Source organism: Bufo gargarizans, chromosome 6 (genome assembly GCF_014858855.1).
Source record: "Bufo gargarizans isolate SCDJY-AF-19 chromosome 6, ASM1485885v1, whole genome shotgun sequence".
In the NCBI taxonomy this organism is placed as follows: Eukaryota; Metazoa; Chordata; class Amphibia; order Anura; family Bufonidae; genus Bufo; species Bufo gargarizans.
Window position 1 is genome coordinate 388,779,120 of NC_058085.1, and position 26,801 is coordinate 388,805,920.

General features: G+C 48.4%; 2 protein-coding genes and 3 non-coding genes across 5 annotated transcripts in view; 4 read left to right on the forward strand and 1 right to left on the reverse strand.

The window, feature by feature from the left end:
• Positions 1-2,677, reverse strand: part of LOC122941079 (phosphatidylinositol 4-kinase type 2-alpha-like) — a 34,905-nt gene extending 32,228 nt beyond the window's left edge. The window contains exon 1 of the mRNA XM_044298069.1: positions 2,208-2,677. Coding sequence (XP_044154004.1) covers positions 2,208-2,573 — 366 coding nt within the window. The 5' untranslated portion in view covers positions 2,574-2,677. The remainder of the gene's footprint in view (positions 1-2,207) is intronic.
• A 770-nt stretch (positions 2,678-3,447) lies between these two features.
• LOC122941522 (MORN repeat-containing protein 4-like) lies at positions 3,448-23,150 on the forward strand. The gene is made up of 5 exons (XM_044298838.1): positions 3,448-3,582; positions 10,487-10,584; positions 14,819-14,933; positions 17,097-17,206; positions 21,979-23,150. The coding sequence occupies exons 2-5, from the start codon at positions 10,518-10,520 to the stop codon at positions 22,134-22,136; spliced, it is 450 nt and encodes a 149-aa protein (XP_044154773.1). The 5' UTR covers positions 3,448-3,582; positions 10,487-10,517; the 3' UTR covers positions 22,137-23,150.
• TRNAA-AGC lies at positions 8,089-8,161 on the forward strand. The gene has a single exon. It is a non-coding gene; the product is annotated as a tRNA-Ala (tRNA).
• Positions 8,473-8,544, forward strand: TRNAG-UCC. Its single transcript has one exon. It is a non-coding gene; the product is annotated as a tRNA-Gly (tRNA).
• Positions 8,846-8,931, forward strand: TRNAY-GUA. The gene is given in 2 exon segments: positions 8,846-8,882; positions 8,896-8,931. It is a non-coding gene; the product is annotated as a tRNA-Tyr (tRNA).
• Positions 23,151-26,801: the final 3,651 nt, after the last annotated feature.

Consider the following 26,801-nt stretch of genomic DNA (forward strand, 5'->3'; position numbering starts at 1 on the left):
TTTTGATACGCCGTTTTACAGTCTTTGTGAGTCTGAGGAATTAAAGGGGTGGTCTCCTCCGAGACGGTGGTGGCATATCGCTAGGGGTCCCGTTCTATCTCCTGAAGCGAGCACATGCGCAGTGCACTCTCCATTCATTTCCAAAAACAGTCATCATGCTCGCTTCCTTGGCTTTTTTCGGAACTCCCATAGAACTTAATGGAGAGCACCCCGCGGGCCCATTGTAGAGACGGGTGCAGGTCTCAGAGGTGGGACCTGCACCTACAGTGCTGCTCATAATTATTCATACCCCCGGCAAATTTTGACTTAAAGTTACTTTTATTCAACCAGCAAGTAATTTTTTGGCGGGAAATGACATAGGCGTCTCCCAAAAGATAATAAGACGATGTACAAGAGGCATTATTGTGGGAAAAAAGTGTCCAGTGCAAAATTATTCATCCCCTTCTCAATAATTAATAGAAGTCCTTTATTGGCTATTACAGCAATCAAACGCTCCCTATAATTGCAGAGCAGCTTTTTGCAGGTCTCCACAGGTATTTTTGCCCATCCATCTTTAGCAATGAGCCCCAAATCTTTCAGGTTGGAGGGTCTTCTTGCCATCACCCTGATCCCTCCACAGATTCTCAATTGGATTCCAGTCTGGACTCTGGCTGGGCCGCTTCAAAACGTTAATGTTGTTGTCTGATAACCATTTCTTCACCACTTTTGCTGGGTGTTTTGGGTCATTGTCCTGCTGAAATGTCCACCGGTGCCCAAGGCCAAGTTTCTCTGCAGACGCCTGATGTTGTCGGTGAGAAACCTCATTTATTGCTCTTTTTTCATGGTGCCGTTTACTGTGATTAGGTTCCCTGGTCCATTGGCCGAAAAACACCCCCAAAGCATTAGGTTCCCACCACCATGTTTGACAGTGGGGATGGTGTTCTTTGGGTTGAAGGCTTCTCCTTTTTTACGCCAAATGAAGGAACCATCATTGTGACCAAACAATAAAATTTCTGTTTCATCTGACCATAACACAGAAGACCAGAAGTCTTCTTCTTTGTCCAGATGAGCTTTTGCAAAGGCTAAGAGAGCTTTTGTGTGCCTTATCTGGAGAAGTGGCGTCCTCCTAGGTCTGCATTGTGCAGTGTCCGTTGGATTGTCTGCCGTGAGACATTGCCACCAGCAGAGCCCAGATTCACCAGGATGGCCTTGGTGGTGATCCTTGGATTCTTCTTCACCTCTCTAACTATCCTCCTGGCAGCACAGGGGTCACTTTTGGCTTCCGACCACGTCCTCTGAGATTTTCCACAGTGCGGAACATCTTGTAGTTTTTGCTCAAATGTAAATAAAAGCTGAGAAATGTTTTTCCCACAATAATGCCTCTTGTACATCGTCTTATTATCTTTTGGGAGACACCTATGTCATTTCCCGTTACTTTCTGGTTGAATAAAAGTAACTTTAAGTCAAAATTTGCCAGGGGTATGAATAATTATGGGCAGCACTGTACCCGACACTGGTGGCCTATCCTGGAGAATATGTGATCAGGTGAGACGACCCCTTTAATTCCTCAGACTCACAAAACTGCATTGGCTGACCTTCACCCGCGCTCGGCTTCTCCCGGGGCCCCTCATCTATTATGTACTGTGTGATGAACCCCTGGTCCCGGATTTGGGCTTACTTATTATAGGAGGAAGGACTGGATACCACTGTAGCAAACTCTCAGCTGTGAAACAGGCAAGGTCTCCACGGGATTGGAATGTAAACAAGACAGCAAGCTGACACTGACAGCAAGCAGAGGTCCAGTAAAAGGCAAAGAACTGAAATCCAAAGTGTATTAAAACGTTATAGAACGCAGGGGCCCCGCCACATACAACCAGCCTTTAGCAGGGGTCCCGCCACATACAACCAGCCTTTAGCAGGGGCCCCGCCACATACAACCAGCCTTTAGCAGGGGCCCCGCCACATACAACCAGCCTTTAGCAGGGGCCCCGCCACATACAACCAGCCTTTAGCAGGGGCCCCGCCACATACAACCAGCCTTTAGCAGGGGCCCCGCCACATACAACCAGCCTTTAGCAGGGGCCCCGCCACATACAACCAGCCTTTAGCAGGGGCCCCGCCACATACAACCAGCCTTTAGCAGGGGCCCCGCCACATACAGCCAGCCATTACCTGGGGCCCATGCCTAGTGGCTGCTGTAGGGGCCACAGGGGCCCGCGTCACCTCACCTCCTGCTCGTCTTTGACGAAGTAGCTGCCGCTGGAGCCCTGGTAGATCCTCTCCGGGAAGATGCCCCGGCTGATCGCCCTCTCCGCCCGCCTCACCACCTCCGTGAACTCCGGGTCGTCCGGGAAGCAGTTCTTGCTCCGGTGATGGCTGCGCTCCAGCAGCGGCTGCCTCTCCTCTGTGGGGGAGCCGGGGGGAGAAGGCGCCGGGACACACTGCGGGGAGGACTGCGGGATCCGAACCACTACCCCGGGCACGGTGCGAGCGGCGGGGCTGAGCGGTGCCGGGGACACCGGGGAAGGCTTAGACTGGAAGGTGTAGTCAGGAAGCTCCCGCTCCGGAGACACCAGCGGGCTGTTCTCGTCCATGGTGGAAATAGAAGAGCGCCCGGGCACTGCCGGAGGAAACGGCGACAAAAGCTACAGAACAGGTGACAAGCAGCTGACTCACAACTGCTACTGGAAACTTCCGGGACTGACAGCCAATGGGAGCGAGAGGGAGGGGACCAGCGAGCCCCGCCCAGTGTCACTACTAAACGCTGAGCTCGTTACTGTGCAATGGAGCTTTGCCCTTCTTAAAAATGGCCGCCATGAAGCCCGACACCGATATCACCATACGGTCTTGTCATACTATCCATGAGAGAGTGTAAACGTTAGAAGCGGTTCATGTCCACTTGACGTCTTTGCGAGGTGCGCTAATTAATTAGCAAAGAGTCACTCTAACTTTCATTTGTTTTCCCTCATTAAACATGGCTTCTATCCAGGTTTCCTGGTGTGTCCAATCACAGCGGTCAATGATGATCGTTGTCATGACAATAGTAGACACTCCCGGGACTCGACCAATGGTAGAAAAAGAGGGCGTGGTGAGCATCATTCCCCGTCAGTACGGATTGTCATTTTGAGGTAAAAGCATGGAGTGTATGGGCAGCCGGGAGGTCACGTGATTCATTTGACGCTAGATCGTAGTTCCATGGCGCTCTGATGACGTAATGCCCGCTTCTAAAATGGCCTCCGAGACTTTCTGGTGTAATGCTCATAACATAACGTCAAAATAATTTTTCAACACAGACAGTAAAATATAGAAATATGAATTATCTTCGTTGTCTGTGTAGATAGTAAAAATGAACAATACAGCTGCTTAAACGTTACATTCACATTCTTTTTTTCCATCATTAAACATGGCGACTACAGTTATTTCCTGGTGCGTCTGTCCAATTATGGGCGTAGATGATCGGTGTTGTCATGACAACAGCCATCGGGGCTGATAGACAGATACCGGGGGTGGGGGGGATGAGACAGGACCACAGACAGGACTGGGAGCCGAGCCAGAGTGAGCAGCGAGTTGTATGGGGAGCCCAGAAGGCCACAGCCTGGAACAGTAAGTGCTGCTCCCTCTCTACACTCATGTCATACACCCTGCGCCTACACAGCCGGCTCTAGCACTGCTACATTGGCCAGCTGTCAGTTTACTCACCTGTTTGCATTGTGTGCATGACTTGTGAAGCTGCTGATTCAGTGCAGGTAGCAGTGTCAGGCTCCGGGATAGTGCTCGTTCTGTCACCTGGAAGTTTGTTACAGCAGTTGTAAGGTAAGTCAGGCTGTCTGGAGCCTTGTTATGGGGCACTGGGGGGATGAGGCTTTTACGGGGGCTGGGCAAAGCTGCTACTTTGATTTGGGGTGACTGCGGCTGGCTGCGCCTGTTCTGGGGCGACTGCGGCTGGCTGCGCCTGTTCTGGGGGGACCGCGGCTGGCTGCGCCTGTTCTGGGGCGACTGCGGCTGTCTGCGCCTGTTCTGGGGCGACTGCGGCTGGCTGCGCCTGTTCTGGGGCGACTGCGGCTGGCTGCGCCTGTTCTGGGGCGACTGCGGCTGGCTGCGCCTGTTCTGGGGCGACTGCGGCTGGCTGCGCCTGTTCTGGGGCGACTGCGGCTGGCTGCGCCTGTTCTGGGGCGACTGCGGCTGGCTGCGCCTGTTCTGGGGCGACTGCGGCTGGCTGCGCCTGTTCTGGGGCGACTGCGGCTGGCTGCGCCTGTTCTGGGGCGACTGCGGCTGGCTGCGCCTGTTCTGGGGCGACTGCGGCTGGCTGCGCCTGTTCTGGGGCGACTGCGGCTGGCTGCGCCTGTTCTGGGGCGACTGCGGCTGGCTGCGCCTGTTCTGGGGCGACTGCGTTTGGCTGCGCCTGTTCTGGGGCGACTGCGGCTGGCTGCGCCTGTTCTGGGGCGACTGCGGCTGGCTGCGCCTGTTCTGGGGCGACTGCGGCTGGCTGCGCCTGTTCTGGGGCGACTGCGGCTGGCTGCGCCGGTTCTGGGGCGACTGCGGCTGGCTGCGCCGGTTCTGGGGCGACTGCGGCTGGCTGCGCCGGTTCTGGGGTCATCTGGGCTGGCTCACCACTAGCGCCAGGGACAGGAACATTTTTTCAGGCCTCCCCTTAAGGCTCATGCACACGAACGTATTTTCTTTCCGTGTCCGTTCAGTTTTTTTGCGGACCGTATGCAGAACCATTAATTTCAATGGCTCCGCAAAAAAACGGATGTTGCTCCATGTGCATTCCGTTTCCGTATGTCCGTATTTCTGTTCCGTAAAAAAATAGAACATGTTCTTTTATTGTCCGCATTACGGACAAGCATAGGACTGTTCTATGAAGGGCCAGCTGTTCCGTTCCGCACAATACGGAATGCACATGGACGTCATCCGTATTTTCTGCAGACCACAAACTAGGTACGGTCGTATGCAGTGCTGTACTCAGTGGTGTCAGCTAATTGTACCATGGAGAACATGGCTGTCGGATACCGCCGCCGCTGTGTCCCCAGGGTCTGTCGGTTGGAATAATTTACTTCTCTCAGGTTCACAGTGACCTCTGACCCCGCCTGCGGTATTGGAATAATTTATGCCCTTGCGGTTTTCTTTTTCATGCAGATGTGCTGTCCTCAGAAGGGCCGCGGTGTTGTGTCTCTTACATTATTTATTTACTAAGGGGGGGACCGCACACTGTCATAAAAACGGATCTGAACAAAGTGACCGGCACCCTGTGCGACTACAACTCCCAACAGGCACTGGCAATCAAGCCAGATAGGAACCTGTCACCTCAAAAACGCATATAAAACCGCCAGCATTCCCTCATAGTAGCCCCCTGTCTGTTAATAGTCATGTGTTTGATCCAGTAGTCTGATGCTCCATAGAGTAAAAAAACGATGTTTTGAGCGCCATCAGCGCTATCTTGCCGGTCAGCTTGAAGTCAAGGTAAGCACCCCCCCCCCTAACCGGGACAGCCTGCAGTGCGGTTGGGATCACACAAGTCTTGCGCATGCGCGGTGCGCTCCTTGGTTAAGCACAATCCTGTCTCCAGCTGCAGCTGTTAGCCGGGTTTCAGAGGAGCACTGCGCATGCGCGAGACTTGTGCGATCCCGGCCAATCGGACAGGGGGCTACGATGAGGTAATGCTGGCGGTTTTTTAAGTGACAGGTTCCCTTTTAAGAATTGCTATGAATGCAGGTCCCTAATATGAAGGTTTGAAGGGTCTGTATAAGGGCTCATGCACACAAACGTATATTTTTTTCCACGGAGGTGAAACCGCCACGGTAATGTAAGGGAGGCCTTTCATAAGGTGCAATCCAGAAGCGCGGTATGGCGGCACACAGTACGGAACCTTAGGGAAATAATGGGTAATTGTGAATGAAAAAAAATAATCAAAACCTGAAGCACTTTTTGTATATATTTTTTTTGTGCTGATGGCCCACGTGTGGATGAGAGGTGAAGAAAGGACATCGCCATGCGGTGGCTTTGTATCCCGGGGGGGGGGGGGGAGGCTGGGGATACGGGGTGGGCTCGGTTGCCCTTCCTATTCTTTACTGTCATTAAGACAAGTGGCGTCCTGGGAATTTTGAGGCGATTGCCCGCTGACATCATCCACGAGGAGCGGCTGCAGCATCCATTACGCGATTAAATCATCCCGTCCGGCCGTCTGGACTCAATCACCTCTATGCCGCCGCCGCCGCCTCCCTCATTAATGATTTTATGGCTACTGTAAAGGAAATGATATATTCAGCGCTGATGACCGAAGCTGGAGAGAAAAGCAGAGATTTCATTCTATTATTGAAGTTGATTTATTTATATTTTTTTGCCATTTACAAGGGTTCTCCCATTCTTCCCTTTCTGTGGGCAGGCAGCAGCTCATCAAGCGCCTGCATCTGCCCTCGTTAACCCCTTCTTCCCCTACAGTAAAAATAGTCCCTAATATGAAGGTCACATGGCACTTTAGGGGGGCTCATGGCGGTTAATTAAATTAGTTAATAAAGACATTAGTAATTTCCCCGCAGGTGGGTCTTAAGTCACTGACCACAGCCGGCAGCCTATACTGCAGCATCAATTGATTTCTATGGGCATGACATTGGTCTGTATAGCTATTCTTTGACAACCCCTTAAAGGCATGGTGCCCCTTTTCACCAGGCATGGATAAATGTCTGACTGGTGGATGTCCTACTATTAGGACCCCCACTGATCACAAGAAGGCCCCCCCCCCCCATAGGAATAGAGCACTGGTTGAGCATGCACGCTACCGATCCATTCATCTCTGTGGAATCGCCATAGTCACCAAGCGCCGTACTCTGCTATCTCCAGCGGCCTTGTGAAGAATGGGACCCCTGTGTCGGGGCTCTGTGAGGGTCCTAACAGCCGGACCCCTCCTATAAGACTGTGCAACAGGGGACATGTTTAAATCTTGGCACGTCCCCTTTAAGTACCAAGTCTATAGTGGTGTTAAAGGGGTTGTCCCAACTCAACATTTGTGGTATATCGCTAGGACATGCCACCAGTGTGGGGATAGGTTCAGGTCCCACCTCTGGGACCTGCTCCTATCTGCAGAATGGGGTCCCTGAAGTGAGGGGGAACACGCTGCGCAAGCGCGGCCAACCTCCATTCACCGCACTGGCTAAGCGAGCGCCCCTGGCTGTTTTCTGAAGTCTCATAGCGGTCAACAGAGGGCGGCTGCACATGTGGACTTTGGGGGGTTCCCATTCTGGAGATACAAGCGAGTCCCAGAGGTGGGACCCACAACTATGTGACAGTTGTGGCATGTCTTAGTGATATGCCACGAAGGTTGACGTGGGAGTATCCCTTTAAGGCCTGCAGGAACGTTTACGATTTTTTTTTTCACCGCTGTAGGCCCCTATCACACGAGCGTGACGGATTAGGTCCAGATGCGTTTAGTGAAACTCGCACTATTTTGCAAGCAAGTTCAGTCAGTTTTGTCTGCGGTTGCGTTCAGTAGTTCAGTTTTTTCCGCACGTGTAAAAAAACTGAAGGTTTGCAAACAACATCTCTTAGCAACCATCAGTGAAAAACGCATCGCACCCGCACTTGCTTGCGGATGCGATGCGTTTTTCACTAAAGCCCCATTCACTTCTATGGGGCCAGGGCTGCATGAAAAACGCAGAATATAGAACATGCTGCGATTCTCACGCAACGCAGAACTGATGCGTGAAAAAAAAAAACGCTCATGTGCACAGACCCATTTAAATTAATGGGTCAGGATTTAGTGCGGGTGCTATGCGTTCACGTCACGCATTGCACCCTCGCTCGTGTGAAAGGGGCCTAAATCTTTCGGGGGCAATGGAAAAACTAAAACAATTCCAACATTGATTTTTTTTGTGTTTTTTATATTTTGTGCTGTTCATAACTAAGGTATTTTGGGGCTGTACGATCACATCAATACCAAATGTCTTTATGTCGCCCTTGATGGAGCTTTCTGTGACCTAGCAACAAAACAGCCAATCAGAGCGCTGCTTTCAATGTTTACTCTGCTGAGATGCAAATGTGAAATGGCCTATGATTGGCTGCTGCCATAAGCGATGTCTTCACAAGCTGCTGTGTACCGGTCTGTGATGTGCAGGGGGATTAGCTCAAATGGTAGAGCGCTCGCTTAGCATGCGAGAGGTAGCGGGATCGATGCCCGCATCCTCCAAGTATATGTTTTTTCTTTCTTATTCCCTTAATTGATTGCATTCTATTGCTTAATTAAACGCTTTACTTTTCATGGCTATATATCACCCACATCAAATAAAAGTTAAGCATTCTATAAAGCTATTCGTGTATCCACATCAGTGTAAAATAGTAGGAAACCTTAGAAACACCGCAGGGGGGGGGAAGCTGTAGCCACGTGTGGTCTAGTATTCGAACATTACAGGGTTAATTCTGTATCAGAACGAGTGGTTTATATCAATCTCGTGTATCGCCTCCTACTAGTAGGTGTGTCGCAGGCTGTGAGCTCGTGAAGCGTTGGTGGTATAGTGGTGAGCATAGCTGCCTTCCAAGCAGTTGACCCGGGTTCGATTCCCGGCCAACGCAAGTCAAATTTTTATATGTACCGTATATTTTTTTTTCTTACGATATATATTTTTTTCAATTATATTGTGTAAACTTTATTATAATCTTTTTATTATAGTTATATGTTACATTTTTCATAATTATTGTGTGAGATGACTATTGAATAAAAAGAGTATAGCAGTAGTTGGTGGAAGTGTTTGGAGGATGATCAGTAATGAGAAGGGGGCGGTGACTTGTAGCAGCCTTATGGGTTGTGGGGAAGGCTGAGCAGCACCGTGCTTTGTAGCTACACATAGCCTGTGGAGGAGGCAGCTGGCAGGTTCCTTCGATAGCTCAGCTGGTAGAGCGGAGGACTGTAGTGGTGATGCGGTAATCCTTAGGTCGCTGGTTCGATTCCGGCTCGAAGGAAGATTTTTTTTTTTTCTTCTTCTTTAGTTTCACTCTATAATTGTGTTCGATGGTAACTTGGTGATTTATGGATAGTTTTATGGTTTTGGAATTTAACAGGAAGCGTGCTAAATATTTTTATATTATGTATTGTGCGTGTTATATTAAAATGTTCCCCAAATCGGACACTAGGTGGTGCTATTATGCTACACAGAAGTAGAAATCTCCAATACGGTAAAAGATACTGGGACGCTTGACCACAATGTATTGGGATTTGGGTCATTTTAAATAATTGCCTCTGGGGTTATGGTCATTGTGCTTGCAACTACATAAGGGGCTAGTGCTTTTAGGTGACTTAGTATGGGGGGCACTGTAAGGGTGCATTTGTGTATGGCCATACATAGGGGGCACTGTATGGGTGCATTTGTGTATGGCCATACATAGGGGGCACTGTATGGGTGCATTTGTGTATGGCCATACATAGGGGGCACTGTATGGGTGCATTTGTGTATGGCCATACATAGGGGGCACTGTATGGGTGCATTTGTGTATGGCCATACATAGGGGGCACGGTAAGGGTGCATTTATTACGATACACAAATGCACCCATACAGTGCCCCTCCCCCATACATATTTGCATACAGTGCCCCCTCTATATGTATGAGGGGCATTGTATGGGTGCAGTTGTGTAAGGCAATATATAGGAGGCACTGTATACTACCACTGTTGGGGGCATTCCCTGGCACTGGTTAGGGGCACTATAGCTGGCACTGGGCCATTATGGGTGGCACTGTGTGCGGGCACATGGTGAGTGGCACACATGAGCTACTGCAAACCCCTTCTATGAATCGTTTCATGTCATTCAGTCAGTAATTAATGTGAAGCTTCTGGTTTTTCCTTACAAAAGAGGTTCTGCAGCAGCTGAGGCATGCTTTATAAGAAGTAATGTATCCCTGCTATGATAGGGGTTTTCCTACAGTGTTAGATTTGATCATTAAGGGTCCGACTACTGGCAGACCTGCAAATCGGCAGAATTAATTGCCGCCTCGCTCCAGTTTGCGCTGCGTCCCATTCGTTGCATTACGTGGCACAGCGCCATTCATATGGTTGTGGCTGTGACTGGTACTACTACTCTCATTCACTTAGCTAATTTACTGGGGTGTCGGGAGTAAGACCCCCATCAATCAAATATTTGATGGCCGGTTCTAAGGCCTCATGCACATGATCGTATGTATTTTGTGGTCCGCAAAAAATACGGATGACGTCTGTGTGCATTTAGTATTTTGCGGAACGGAACAGCCGGCCCCTAATAGAACAGTCCTATCCTTGTCCGTAATGCAGACAATAATAGGACATGTTCTATTTCTTTGCGGAACGGACATACGGAAACGGAATGCACACGGAGTAACTTCTGTTTTTTTTTTTTTTTTTTTTGCGGTCCCATTAAAGTGAATGGTTCCGCATATGGTCCGCAAAAAAAATGGAATGGACATGGAAAGAAAATACGTTTGTGTGCATGAGCCCTTAACATGTATTTTGCATCTTTTTAAATTTTTTCCTTCTCTTTTTACAACAGGTTTCATCATTCTTTGTGAGCACCCGGAGTAATGACACTGATTAAAGGCTCCTTTACGTATTCCACCGGGGAGGAATATCATGGAGATTGGAGGGAAGGTAAGGACTAGGCTTTTAATTTTCTGCACTGCATTCACAGAAATGGCTGAAACTGCGGATGTACATTAATATAGGACAGGATCATATAAGGTGGGTATAAGAATGTTCACACTTTGTAATATATAACTTAGGATTTTTGACGGAACTCCCTCCCTAGCTGCTGGTGCCGTCTCCCTCCCTAGCTGCTGGTGCCGTCTCCCTCCCTAGCTGCTGGTGCCGTCTCCCTCCCTAGCTGCTGGTGCCGTCTCCCTCCCTAGCTGCTGGTGCCGTCTCCCTTCTTTTTTTTTTTTTTTTTACGGTATTTACCTAAGGCAGTGGTGGGCAAACTTTTTTGTCAACTGAGCCAAATATCGCCAAAACCACGATTGAAATTTCTTTCGAGAGCCACATTTTTAAAACCTATAATATTGCGTCAACAGTACCAGTGAGGACTGTTGCCATATTGCAGGCCGCATACGACGGGTCGGCAATACACGGGCACTGGCCGTGTGCAGCCCCACATCAAGGACCCATTCACTTCAGTGGGTCCAGGATCCGGGATATGCGTGCTTCCTTGGTGCTTCTGGCTGTGCCTCCGCACCGCAAAAAAGTAGCGCATGCACTACTTTTTTGTGTGCAGCCCGCATCATGGACCCATTCACTTCAGCATGCGCTACTTTTTTGCGGATGCGGCCAGTCGGATGCGGATCGCGAACCCCATTCAAGTGAATGGGTTCGCGATCCTCATGCAGCTGCCCCATGGTCTGTGTCCGTGCGTTGCGGTCCGCAGCACAGGCACGGTGCCCTTACATTCGTGGGCATGAGCCCAGAGTGTGTTTTTACATACTTTTTATATGTACTTTCTTTTATTTGGATCTTGATTATTATTTCATTTTATCTTTATCATTTTTTACTTTTATTAAACTTGTCTGCAGATGTGGATGTAATGTAAATGACGCACTTATGGGGGATATCTGTGGATGACGCACTTATGGGGGATATCTGTGGATGACGCACTTATGGGGGATATCTGTGGATGACGCACTTATGGGGGATATCTGTGGATGACGCATATATAGCATAAGATGCTATATATGTGTCATCCACAGATATCCCCCATAAGTGCTTTCTAGTAAGTAAAGTAATGTATTAGTGGGGGGAAGGGACACTTGCGGCGGGGCCAGTGCAGTGCCCGGTGCTGTGCAAACACCGGGGTCAGCTCCTACCTTTCTGCTTCAGGACATTTCGCTCCTCCTGAGCGGCGGCCTCTTCACCACTCCACCACTCCTCACATGGCCGGCAGTGGGCAGTCGAACTAGAGTGCCGCTGCCCGCCCTTCTGCTGCTGTGCGCAGCGTGACATCTCTCCTTCCATCATGCGCCTCCTGCCCCGCCTGCCTGCTTTATTCATAAAGTGGAAGGAGCAGACAGACGGGGCAGGAGGCGCATGACAGGCATTTTGCAAGCAGCTTGAGCGGCGCGATATGGCTGCGCGACCGCCAGCCCGCACCAAAGAGCCGCATTGAAGGTTCTAAAGAGCCACTTGTGGCTCGCGAGCCGCACTTTGCCGACCACTGACCTAAGGGGTTAGATCATGTGATATTTTTATAGAGCAGGTTATTCCGGACGCGGCGATACCTAATATGTATACTTTTTGTTTATTTATTTAAGTTTTACACAATAATATCATTTTTGAAACAAAAAAAAATCATGTTTTAGTGTCTCCATATTCTGAGAGCCATAGTTTTTTTCAGTTTTTGGGCGATTATCTTAGGTAGGGTACCATTTTTGTGGGGTGAGATGATGATTTGATTGGCACTATTTTGGGGTGCATATGACCTTTTGATTGCTTGCTATTACACTTTTTGTGATGTAAGGTGACAAAAAATGGCTTTTTTTTACACAGTTTTTATAAAAAAAAAAAATTGAAAGTGTTTACCTGAGGGATTAGGTGATGATGTGATATTTTTATAGAGCAGGTTCTTACGGACGCAGCGATACCTAATATATATACTTTTTTTAACTTAAGTTTTACACAATAACATCATTTTTAAAACCAAAAAAACAATGTTTTAGTGTCTCCACATTCGGAGCCATAGTTTTTTTATTTTTTGGGCATTTGTCTTAGGTAGGGGCTCATTTTTTGTGGGATGAGGCGACGGTTAGATTGGTACTATTTTGGCGGGCATACGCCTTTTTATCGCTTGGTGTACTTTTAGTGATGTAAGGTGACCAAAAAATTGGTTATTTAGCACAGTTTTAATTTTTTTATTTTTATGGTGTTCATCTGAGTGGTTAGATCATGTGATATGTTTATAGAGCCGGTAGATACGGACGCAGCAATACCTAATATGTATACTTTTCTTTTTTCCCCTATTTTTCACAAAAAAATGTATTACTTTATTTGGGGAAAATGCTGTTTTTTTTTACTTGAAACTTTAAATTTTTGGGGGGAAAAACTTTCTTTTTTTCACTTTATTTTTTGTCCCACTTTGGGACTTCAACTTTTGGGGGTCTAATCCCCTTTACAATGCATTCCAATGCTTCTGTATTGGAATGCATTGGCTGTATGTGTAATACAGTGTGTATTACTCATACAGCTTCCGGCCTGTGAGATCCAGGGGGCTGGATCTCACAGGCTCGTCACCGGAAGGCAGCGCCGATGCCTAAGGAAGGCATCGCTCTGCCCTCCATGCCATCGGGTCCCCATCCGACATCGCAGCTCCGATCCCCGTCCGACATCGCACGTGCCACGGTCAGCGCTGACCGTGGCACATGAAGGGTTAATGCGCCGGCATCGGTGATTTCACCGACGCTGGCGCATGCAGCAGGGGTCCGGCTATCAGTGACTGCCGAACCCCTGCCGCTGATCGGGCGTGCACAGCTTCTGCACCTGCACGATCACCATGAAGTACATGTACGTCACGGGTCTTTAAGTCCTGGAAAGAAATGGCGTACATTCATTCCATAGCACTGTACATATAATAAGCGGTGCACGTACAGTACAGACCAAAAGTTTGGACACACCTTCTCATTCAAAGAGTTTTCTTTATTTTCATGACTATGAAAACTGTAGATTCACACTGAAGGCATCAAAACTATGAATTAACACATGTGGAATTATATACATAACAAAAAAGTGTGAAACAACTGAAAATATGTCATATTCTAGGTTCTTCAAAGTAGCCACCTTTTGCTTTGATTACTGCTTTGCACACTCTTGGCATTCTCTTGATGAGATTCAAGAGGTAGTCACCTGAAATGGTTTTCACTTCACAGGTGTGCCCTGTCAGGTTTAATAAGTGGGATTTCTTGCCTTATAAATGGGGTTGGGACCTTCAGTTGCGTTGTAGAGAAGTCAGGTGGATACTGAGAAGGTGTGTCCAAACTTTTGGTCTGTATTGTACATAATACAGACAATTGCACTAATCATGAACAAGACGAGTTACAGACTGGTACAGAAGGAGAGAGGGCCCTGCCCGTGAGGGCTTACAATCTACATGGTGTGGGAGCAGGACACAGGAGGTGCGGGTGAAGCTAGTCATGGCGGTATAGAGGCAGCAGGGTCACTGGTTGTAGGCTTGTCTGAAGAGGTGGGTTTTCAGGTTTCTTTTGAAGGATTCCACTGTAGGTGAGAGTCTGATATGTTGGGGTTTACATTTCCCCCTTATAGTGCAAGCTTTTATAAATGATTATCATTTAAAGGGATTGTTCACTCCAGGTGCCTTTCAGACAGATCCCTTAACATGGCTGGACCTGTGGAGGGAATCATACTTGCCTGCCCCACGCCGCTGCGCTCCGGCTCCTTAGCTCTCCAGTCTCCTGCAGCTAATGACTCACATGTATCCATGTGTCATGTCACTGGATCACGTGACACGTCGCCGCTGCGGCCTGTCATTGGCTGCAGCAGTCAAACCGGATGTTGACGCAGGGGGACCGGAGAGCTGCAGCCGCAGCGGGGTAGCAAAGTAGCTGGAACCCAGGGCTGTGGAGCAGGTAAGTATGATTCCCACCTCAGGTCCAGCCTGAGAGGCCTCTCGGGGGATGAATGACCCCTTTAAGTAGTGTTGCCCTGAAGTGTGAAATTAGCCCGGTCCTGGGTTTCCAAAATCAGCACCGTTCCTGTCCACAGGTTGCAGGACAAACTCATTCACTTCAATGGAGCTGAGCGCAAAACGGCAACATTCTGCTGCAGATTCAGTAAAGGCGCTACATGTACACCTGACCTAAAGCGCACCTCGCTCTCCCCTCCGCAGGTCGGCGGCACGGCCTTGGTCAGTTATTATTTGCAGATGGAGCCATCTATGTGGGACAGTTTGAGAACGGACTTTTCAGTGGCTACGGGGTGCTGACCTTTCCTGATGGCTCAAGGTAAGACATCTGCTCGTGGCCATGAACTGAGCACGTTCTGTGGACACCAATTCACACCACTGTCCACGTCTCATTTATTTCATTACATTCGGCGTAAGCAATGTATAGGCCAGGTGTACGCAGCTGTATATATTATAGTACCTCGAGATTGAAAACCGTAGTCAGTCACCCAATTGTTCACCCCTGCCCATCCCATTGCCTTCCCGATTGGGATCGCAACTATTACTACGACAGTACAATTGCTTCCTGCATTTATTGTGTAGCAGGCATAGAAGGTAAGTCATCGGTCCGAGCACTACTGAGCAGAGCTGTCTTAGATGGTCACCATAACTAATGACAGTTAAAGGGATTGTCCAGTCAGTAATAATTCCTACAACCCCTGCTGCTTCCGTTCTGACACCTCCCGGGTCCCCTGCCAGTCTGTATTTTTCCTGGACCCCCTCAATACAGTAATGTGATTACTTCACCAGTCACTGACCACAACCAGTGACTGGGTCAGCATCCTCCTGCATGCCAGCTGCTGTTAAACTACAACTCCCAGCATGCTGCATTCACTTCTATCATAGTTTCAAGATCAGCTGAGCAAGTGTGCATGCTGGGAGTTGTAGTTTCACAACCGCTGGAGTGCGGGAGGTTGCTGACCCCTGGTCTATGTCGAGAGGGACCAAGAAGCACAAACGGGAAGTGTCAGGATGGGAGTGGCTGGTTTCTGAACCCTGCACGCAAATTGTTTCATCATCGCTTTCCAAGACCTATAACTTTTTTACTTTTTTTATCAATGCACCTGTGTGAGGGCTATGTTTTGCAGGACAAGTTATATTTATTAATGCAGCATTTTGGGTACATATAATCATTGATTAAAGCCAGCTGTGGGCCCTAATAAAGGCGTATCGGTGGTCACTAAGGAGTTAAAGGCTATGAACACCTTTTGGGGGCAATAATCTTTATGATTTCATTTTACTCATTTTGAGCTAAACATTTTTTTTTTTCAATTGGTCTTTATTATTTTTATTCATAAAAATTGCTGAAATATTTTAATAAAGATTTCAGCAATTTTTATGATAAAGGGTTAAAGGGATTTTTTATATTTTTTTTACTATTGATGACCTATCCTCAGAATAGATCATCAATATCAGATCTGCGGGGGTCCGAAACCCAGCAGCCCGGCCGATCAGCTGTTTGAAGAGAAGGCAGCGCTCGTACGATCGCTGCCTTCTCTGCTCTGTTCAACTGCTCGCCGCAGCAATTGCAGTGGTGAGCAGATGTAATTACAAGTATGGCGTCCCTATTGACTTCTATGGGCGGCTCTATCTGTTCAAGTGAATAGGTCGGATCCACTGCCTTCTCTTCAAACAGCTAATCGTGGGGGTGCCGGTTGTCGGACCCCCGCACATCTGATATTTATGACCTGTCATGAGGATAGGTCATCAATAGTAAAAGGCGGACAACCCCTTTAAGTTTTAGCCTAGCTGTGAGCATCTTACTTTATCTGACGGTTATGTATAGCCCTTATCTCTGAACTACTAACAGCTCATAACTACTTATTTAAGCTAGTTTTACACTAGCTCCTAATATCCGACAGGCTGTTTCAGCATATTTGCCAGGTTGCGGCCCAATCTTCGCTGGATGGGGTCGGACGACGGCGCTTTAGCTTCCGGCAATGGCGGAATGCAGAGAACAGCCTGCCGGATATTAGCACTAGTGTGAAACAAGCGTTATCAGTCAGATAAGAACTAAGCTCTAATGAATGTTTATGAGCTGTCAGGAGATCAGAGATAAGAGCTACACATGAGCCGTCAGCTGTCGGGACACAATGTAAACTCAAAGCCTGCTAATAGAGAATCTCAAGGGGGTAAAGAATTTTAGGAAACCAACCAGACCAACTGAAAAAAAAATTTTTTTTAGCTCAAAATGAGTACAATGTCATAATAATAAAAAATTGCTCCCAAATGTGTCCATAGCCTTTAAAGGATTGACAACCCCTTTAAGGTGCTCATCTTTGCCCCTGGAAACATTAGCTCGTCGGCATGGTTAGGACCATACATTAAGTAACCAAGGGTTTTGGGGTTGTTTGGGAGCAATCTCGGAAAGGTTGAGTTTTTGGTATTTGTTTTTTCTTTGTAAAATTGATGCATTTTTTCTTTTATCTCTTACATATATAAGGTACGAAGGGGAGTTCGTTCAAGGAAAATTTCAAGGAGCGGGTGTATTCACCAGATATGACAAGATGAAATATGAGGGGGAGTTTAAAGGGGGCCGCGTTGAAGGCTATGGTAAGGCAATGGCTGTCGGTAGGACCGGTTTTTCATTGTGTTATTTCTTCCTTGAGCTTTGAGAAGCTGAGCCGGGGTTCGCACGTTTAGAATGTATTCATCTGGGGAGGGGTACTGCTTCTCACCGAAGAGACCCAGCAGTCCATGGAGGCTTATTTTCAGGCAATGCTCCATGGGAAACAAAGTATGCAAATTGAAGGAGTTGTCCCATTAAGACAACCTATCCCTTATCTCCAGTGGTCGATGGTGGTCCGATCGCTGGGGTCCCCACTGAATGGGGGCCCATGCTCTCATTTTGAATGGCACATGTGTGTCCTCCATTCAACTCTGGGACTGCCAGAGATAGCTGAGTACAAGCTCTCGCTTATGTCCGGTAGCCCCATAGAGCTCAACGGAGAGGCAACGGGCATATGCGACCGCTGCTTCATTCAAACTGGGAAGCACAGGCCCCCGTTCTCATGATCGACAGGACCCGGCAGTCAGACCCCTCTCAGATCTGACACTGGATCAGGGATAAGTTGTCTTAATGGGATAACCTCTTGGTGGCATATCACTCGGATATGCTACTAATGTCAGATAAGTACGAACCCCCGAAGTGAGTGGAGATCAGACACGCGTGCGTAGCCGCCTTCCATTCATTTCCATGGAACTGCAGAGAACAGCCAAGTGCACTCGCTCAGCTGTTTTCGGAACTCCTATAGAAATGAATAGAGAGCACGCAATGCATGCCATTGGCTCAACTATCTTTGGCAGCTCCATAGAAGTTCATGTAGCGGTAGCCGCTCTTGCTCTGTGTGCTTTTCCATTCATTATTTCTATGGGACTGCCGAAAATAGCTGAGTGCACTCGCTCAACTGTTTTCGTAACGCCCATAGAAATTAATGGAGAGTATGCTGTGCATGCATGGTGCACTCTCCTTCACTTTCAAGGACTGGTTCTGGAGATAGGTGCGGGTCTCGGAGAAGGGACCGCACCCTTTGTGACTCTCTGACGTCATTTTTGTGGCATAAAACCTGGGTCAAATGTGCCCTCTTTAAATCTCTTTGTACAACTGTGCACTGAGCTGGAGCACCTAATTGTCACGGCTGAGGATGGGGGAAACCCTCAGCCGTGCGATGGTGGAAGATGGTCGCTGCTTGACCAGGACGACAGGATTAGGGAGCAGGTCACCTCCTATCGCGTCCCTAACCTGACCCTAACTCCTAGCTGTATGGGCCGACCTTTAAGGTAGGAGGACCCATGCTCAGGAACCTCGGAGCCCTAACTCACCCTCCGACCGGTCCCTGGACTAGGAGTCAGGGTAAGACAACCTGTTCCTTCTGGATACGGAGGAACAGGAGTCTCACTGGCCAAGCTGCAAGGAAGAGAGAACAAATACAACCTATGGCAATGGCAGGTACTTGCCACAAACATAACACTCACCTGCCACAGACACAAAGCCTGGAACCCATGTGGAAGTACAGCCCACAGACAACAGGACTCAGCACACAACACACGGGAACCCAGGACCATAGGTGCAATAAACAAGCATAAAACCAAACACATCTTCTAGACACCAAACGACATCAGGGGTGTGGAATTCCTATCGCCCGACGCCCGGGACATGCAGTTCCGGGCGCCGGGCAGGTAGTTTGTGCAGGCAGCTTAGCCCTGCGGGCAAGTAGCAGGGCTAGGGTTGCACCGTGTTTTCCTCTAATACACAGCCCCGTGCAGCAAGTCCGGGCTGCTTACCGCAGTGTTCACAGACAATGCAGACAGAGCCGCTCACCTCACGCTGGCAGCAGGGAGGAGCCTGAGGGAGGGACTGGGAGGAGCGTAATATGATCTTAGAGTGGAAGCTGCTTCTGCCAGCCCCACCCCTCCCCGCCCACCAACCAATCACCGACCAGAGCTGAGGGGGCAAGGCAAGCACAGCACACTAGCAGCTCGGTCTGAGTCACACAAGTGCAGGGAGTCTAAGAATAGAAATTAATCGAATGAGTCACAAGTTAGGCTACTTTCACACTAGCGTTCGGCTGTCCGCTCGTGAGCTCCGTTTGAAGGAGCTCACGAGCGGACCCGAAGGCTTCTGTCCAGCCCTGATGCAGTCTGAATGGAGCGGATCCGCTCAGACTGCATCAGTCTGGCGGCGTTCAGCCTCCGCTCCGCTCGCCTCCGCACGGACAGGCGGACAGCTGAACGCTGCTTGCAGCGTTCGGGTGTCCGCCTGGCCGTGCGGAGGCGTGCGGATCCGTCCAGACTTACAATGTAAGTCAATGGGGACGGATCCGTTTGAAGATGGCACAATATGGCTCAATCTTCAAGCGGATCCGTCCCCCATTGACTTTACATTGAAAGTCTGGACGGATCCGTCCCAGGCTATTTTCACACTTAGCTTTTATATGCCAAAATAATGCAGACGGATCCGTACTGAACGGAGCCTCCGTCTGCATTATTATGATCGGATCCGTTCAGAACGCATCCGATCGAACGCTAGTGTGAAAGTAGCCTTAACCCTGGGTTCACACCTGAGCGCTTCTCAAACGCGCGTTTTACGCGCGTTTTTGTCGCGCGTTCTTATGCACGTTTTTTGTAATAGTAAACGCGCGTTTGACGCGCGTTTGTGTCATTGACTGCAGTGTCCTATGGCCACAAACGCGCGTCAAAACGCCCCAAAGAAGCTCAAGTACTTGTTTGAGCGTCGGGCGTTTTACAGCGCGTTCGTACGCGCTGTAAAACGCCCAGGTGTGAACCATTCCCATAGGGAAGCATTGGATTTCATGTCTTGAGCGTTTTACAGCGCGTTTGAACGCGCTGTAAAACGCTCAGGTGTGAACCCAGGGTTAAAGAATCTAAAGATCCGACTTAGTTTGTGACTCATTCGATTCATGGAGTTAAAGAGCCGTGAGTCAGGCTGTAGAACAGTTTACACTGAGGCTGAGGCTGAGGCTTTTGTTGCAGCAGTGATAAGATTAAGGGACAGGAGCAGAGAGATAAGAGAAGGGACAGATGACACAGAGTTTAGATTACAGGTTGAATATATTAACCCTTTTAGGATCAAATTGGCTTCTCAGGAGATATATGTTAAAGGCATCTCATTCAGTAGCTATATAACCAAGGGTGGGTTCACGTCACCTTTATGGATTCCGTTATGGCTTTCCGTATTAAAAGGGTTATAACAGAAAATAACGTAATCCATAAAATGGAATGCAAAACGGAAACCTTTAAGAGGCATTCCATTTTGCTTTCCGTCATAAGTCTATTGTCCTCCTGTCCGGCGTCAGCCTCAGCTTCCCTTTACTATAATAAATCACTCTTCCTGACTCACTCAATACTAATCAGAGTTCAGAGAGCTGAAGAGCCGACTGCACTGAGTCAGCAGCAGCAAGTGAATCGAATGTGTATAGCATCTGCGCATGCGCACCGGCACCTAGAGTCTTCGGTTCACTTGCGAGTCAGCTCAGCAGTCAGTGACTCACCAAGTGAACCGAAGATCCGATTCATGAATCGGTTCATTTGAATGAGCTGATTCAAATGAACCAATTCACCTAAAAGATCCGAACTTCCCATCACTAGTTATCAGCGCTCCTGTGCAGGCCGGAAGTCGGGCGCCACGGGCCGGAAGTCAGCTCCCAGCGGAGGCACACGTTAGTCAGGCTGCCGCTCTGCTTCTTCTCCCTGGCATTGAAGTGTCAATAGGAGTGCTGCCAGGTTCCAACTTCCAGCCACTCACCCTCCATGAATAGGGGGGGTGGAGGGGGGAACTTCCCCATACTGGCATGTACATTAAAGGGATTCACTTAAATATGGTTTTGATTTAAAATTACTTTTTGTATCAGGACAAGTAGATTGTCATGAGGGACAAGTAGATTGAGACCCCACTTTAGTCCTTCGACAAGTAGTTTTTAAAAAATTTCCACACCCCTGGACATTATATTTGCTATGACCAGAAGGATGGCCCCCACTGGCAGTTGGTAAGTAACCAGGCGGATGTCTCCAGCAAGCATGGCTGAAGCACCCTCTCTGGCTACTGCCTACAACTGAGGCTTTATAGAGCCAAGAGGCAACACCCATCAGTCAGACACACCCCGTGACTCACACACACAGAAAGGGAGTTAACCCTTCCAAAACCACAGAAGGGGAAATGTCCAAATCCAGCACACACTGTGGCTGTTGCCGCAGGCAACGACATGGGTGGCAACCGTGTCCTGGAAGTCAGCCCGAAGGCCGGGACACTGCCACCACATGTACACTATACAACCAAACGTTGCCACGGGCAACCACAGTGAGAGGAAGATGTAAGTGCACACCACACATAACACAGAGTGCACACAGACATACCAAAGTGCATAAAAACGTGCACACAACTCCAAGGGAACCGCACACATAGCTGTTGTCCGCGGCAACCGCACTTGAGGCTAACAACATTATGCCTCCAGCTGCGGTTGACACTACAACCCAAACCGCGGGCAACTGTATGCGGCTCCCAAGGAGTCACAGCCATAAACATGGTCGTGACACTAATGATGCTGTAGGGTGAACTATATGCACATCCTTTGGACCCCTATCATCAGACGCCACACCTGACCACAGGTCGTGCGTGGTATTACAGCTCAGCCCTATTCACTCCATTGAAGCTGTGCTGCAATACCAAACCCAACCCATGGACAGGGGAGGCGCTGTTCCTGGAGGGCAGCAGCAATGTCTAATCGTTTCAATCTTTTTTCTTTTTGTGTGACATAATTTTTTTGGGTTTTCTAAGAACCAATGTTAACGCTCCGTATTCTGCGCAGGTCTTTTCACATTTTCAGACGGTTCCCATGGAATGCCAAGAAACGAAGGCCTCTTTGAGAACAACAAACTGGTAAAGCGAGAGAAGTGTCAGGCCGTAATCCAGCGGGCCGTAAGTGCCTCCAAAGCGTCCTGCTGCCTGGCCGCTAACCAAGGCTGAGAGGCCGATGTCACCCTCCGAGGGCGGACGTGTCACCGATCACAGTCTACAAGTGCACTCACCTGTTTTTTCCCCCCTCTTTTTTGGCTTGTTTACACTGCTTGCTGGTAAAAGCAGACGGACCGCTGTAGTCAATAGCGCTATAGAAATATATATATATATGTTTATTTATTACGGGACATACGCTGCTGCTTACCCTTCCAAGTGCAATGGAACTGAATACAGTGCCTCCTTCAGTGAAAAAAAGCCCAGCAGCTTTCAATGAATACAATTCCTGCAGTACATTCTGACACTATCCTCTTTACAGGGTTTTTTTTATTTTATTTTGTCTTTACGCAGTATCAAAGCTAGTTGCATGGGCATTATATATTGAGGACTGAAAGGCGATTCACAGGTCGTCACGGAAGAGAAATACGTAGTTAAACGCTCCAACATCATCACGGCCTTGATGAGAACGTGGACTGTCATTTCTCTTAGAGGTACTCTGGTGCACCCAGGCATAGGTATGTCCCATCCTCCTTCCTCGTGGGTGCTGGGGTGCTGTATAGGACGACTCTCTCAATGATGAAGGAACGGGCCCAAGGTTTATAACGCCCTTGATCTGAGACAGGAGGGCATGGCGGCATTAAACAGGGGGCCTCGGATCCTTCGATGTATGTGCACCATTGATTTCTCCCTTATATGGTTAATATCCCTAGCTGGCCATACACATTAGATGTGTCAATCAAACCTGCCCTTCGCGTTGGGGCTGGCCAACGTCTCAAGTGTATGGGGAGCTCCCGACTCTACCTGACGGCAGATGTTATCAGGAAAGATAAGGATGGGGCTGTTCGATTTTCAATATGCCCGATCTTCCTGTTCTCAGGCAGATAAGTCCCTGCCAGAGGAGTCTGCCAGCAGCTTACCCTCCCACATGCATGTGTGTTGGGAGAGATGGCTGTCCGCCATACAAGCGTTCTGCTAACATCTGAAGTGCATGGCCAGCTTAAAGGGCATCTGTCAGCAGTTTTGCACCTATGACACTGGCTGACCTGTTACATGTGCGCTTGGCAGCTGAAGGCATCTGTGTTGGTCCCATGTTTACATGTGCCCGTATTGCTGAGAAAAATGATGTTTTAATATATGCAAATGAGCCTCTAGGAGCAATGGGGGCGTTACCATTACACCTAGAGGCTCTGCTCTCTCTGCAGCTGCTGTGTCCACTGCATGACATGACCAGGTGTGATAACGTTTACACTGCCCGGCCCTGTCAAAATGCAGAGGGCACGGCAGTTACAGAGAGAGCAGAGTCTCTAGGTGTAATGGTAACGCCCCCATTGCTCCTAGAGGCTCATTTGCATATATTAAAACATCCTTTTTCTCAGTAATGCGGGCACATAGGAACATGGGACCAACACAGATGCCTTAAGCTGCCAAGCGCACATGTAACAGGTCAGCCAGTGTCATAGGTGCAAAACTGCTGACAGATGCCTCTTTAAGTATCGCATTGGTATTATCAGCAATAATTGGGTGCACCTTTTTGTTGCACGGTATAAAAGGCGAGTATTTGCCTGGGGTGTGTTCAGGTTATGTATGTGCGGGCTTGTTCCCGGCATACTGTGGTGTGAGATAGCTGACAATCATCATGTGGCAGAATCCCTGGGGGGGGGGGGGGGCACTCACACAGTCGAACTACCTTGACCAGTCTATATAGATATAATGCAGCAAACTAAAGCTGGCTGAACACTTGTCTGATCACCAGCTATTCCTCCCAACTTCCCCGTGTACATAAGCCAAGCGCGCACGTGTCCTCGGTGGGGAGAGGGGAATATAGACACCTCTGGCGGATGTGACACATTAAATTCCAAAATGCCCGATCCTTCTTCCCCGTGACATCTGCCGTCAGGGAAGAGTCAGGACACGCCTTGCCCCAATCGCCCGTAGACTAGATGGTTGAGCAGTCCTGGCATAATCAGCAGGCTCAGCTGATGTGTATGGTTGTCCTAGGAGAAAGTCCCAGCCTACAGCTCTCTCCTGACTCCCCCTTACACATAGACACCCATTTCGGCCAGGCATGTACAGTCAGGTCCATAAATATTGGGACATCAACACAATTCTAACATTTTTGGCTCTATACACCACCACAATGGATTTGAAATGAAACAAACAAGATGTGCTTTACCTGCAGACTGTCAGCTTTAATTTGAGGGTATTTACATCCAAATCAGGTGAACGGTGCAGGAATTACAACAGTTTGCATATGTGCCTCCCACTTGTTAAGGGACCAAAAGTAATGGGACAATTGGCTTCTCAGCTGTTTCATGGCCGGTGTGTGTTTTTTCCTCATTATCCCAATTACAATGAGCAGATAAAAGGTCATTTACAGTCTGCTATTTGCATTTGGAATCTGTTGCTGTCAACTCTCAAGATGAGATCCAAGGAGCTGTCACTATCAGTGAAGCAAGCCATCATTAGGCTGAAGAAACACAACAAACCCATCAGAGAGATAGCAAAAACATTAGGCATGGCCAAAACAACTGTTTGGAACATCCTTAAAAAGAAGGAACGCACCGGTGAGCTCAGCAACACCAAAAGACCCGGAAGACCACGGAAAACAACTGTGGTGGATGACCGAAGAATTCTTTCCCTGGTGAAGAAAACACCCTTCACAACAGTTGGCCAGATCAAGAACACTCTGCAGGAGGTAGGTGTATGTGTGTCAAAGTCAGCAATCAAGAGAAGACTTCACCAGAGTGAATACAGAGGGTTCACCACAAGATGTAAACCATTGGTGACCCTCAAAAACAGGAAGGCCAGATTAGAGTTTGCCAAACGACATCTAAGAAAGCCTTCACAGTTCTGGAACAACATCCTATAACAGATGAGACCAAGATCAACTTGTACCAGAGTGATGGGAAGAGAAGAGTATGGAGAAGGAACTGCTCATGGTCCTAATCATACCACCTCATCAGTGAAGCATGGTGGTGGTAGTGTCATGGCGTGGGCATGTATGGCTGCCAATGGAACTGGTTCTCTTGTGTTTATTGATGATGTGACTGCTGACAAAAGCAGCAGGATGAATTCTGAAGTGTTTCGTGCAATATTATCTGCTCATATTCAGCCAAATGCTTCAGAACTCATTGGACGGCGCTTCACAGTGCAGATGGACAATGACCCAAAGCATACTGCAAAAGCAACCAAAGAGTTTTTTAAGGGAAAAAAGTGGAATGTTCTGCAATGGCCAAGTCAATCACCGGACCTGAATCCGACTGAGCTGCATTTCACTTGCTGAAGACAAAACTGAAGGGAAAATGCCCCAAGAACAAGCAGGAACTGAAGACAGTTGCAGTAGAGGCCGGGCAGAGCATCACCAGGGATGAAACCCAGCGTCTGGTGATGTCTATGCGTTCCAGACTTCAGGCTGTAATTGACTGCAAAGGATTTGCAACCAAGTATTAAAAAGTGAAAGTTTGATTTATGATTATTATTCTGTCCCATTACTTTTGGTCCCTTATCAAGTGGGAGGCACATATGCAAACTGTTGTAATTCCTGCACCGTTCACCTGATTTGGATGTAAATACCCTCAAATTACAGCTGACAGTCTGCAGGTAAAGCACATCTTGTTCGTTTCATTTAAAATCCATTGTCGTGGTGTATAGAGCCAAAAATGTTACAATTGTGTTGATGTCCCAATATTTATGGACCTGGCTGTATGTGTGTTCAATGGGGAGAGACGAGAAAGGCACCGCCAAACACCTCTAGCAGAACTTATCACCCAGAGGAGCTAAAGGATTGGGCATTGAAGCAAAACGTTCCCAACCATCCTGTCCCCCAGACGTCATCTGTCAGGGGAGAGTCTGGAGCTACCCATATAGGTTGGATTGTCAGCCCCTCCTGCTGAATTCATCGGGTTCAGAGAGTCTTAAAAAGGATGTCTTACACCCAAGGCAAAATGAATTATCACGGGTAAAAAATAGTTAAAAAGCCCCTCACTTGTTCACCAGCACTCTGCTTCGGTACCGAGGGTCCCATTGCCGCTGCTTCCAGTCCCCAGTGGATCCCATCCATGGTTACTCACTGGTGACGTGTTCCTAAGCAGCATGTGACTCCAGAGGCTCATTGGTTACATATCACTCAGGAACATGTCACTGCTGAGGTCAGTGAATGGCTGCAGCAGTTCATGTAACCATTGAGAGGATCCACTGTGGACTGAAGGCAATGGAGATGGGACTTCCTGCTAGGCAGAGCAGCATTCAAGAGATGGATTTTTTTTAAATTACTTTACACACATTCCCAGCGGCAGTTCATTTTGGTTTAGAGGTTGGACCACCTCTTTAACTACAAGAATGAAAACTGGACTACAGTATCTTTTATTATAACGGGAGAAAAATTGGCAGTTTACTGTGACAAATGGTTTACAACTCCGGGAGCCAAGGGTAGCACTATCCCTTTAAATAGGCTAAGTTCTGCTCACTACATACCCCCTTTTTTACTCCCGTTTCAGCCTGGAGAAGTGCACCAAAATCTCACCGCTCGGTTCTGATTAACGGTTGAGAGGGCTCACCATTGTCAGCTGGCTGTTTTGGGACCCGCTGGTTAGCTTTTGTGGGTGGGCATACCTGCATCCACTAGTTCTGTGATGTAGGAGCACCCACAAGATGTCTAATACAAAGGAACCTGTCCTG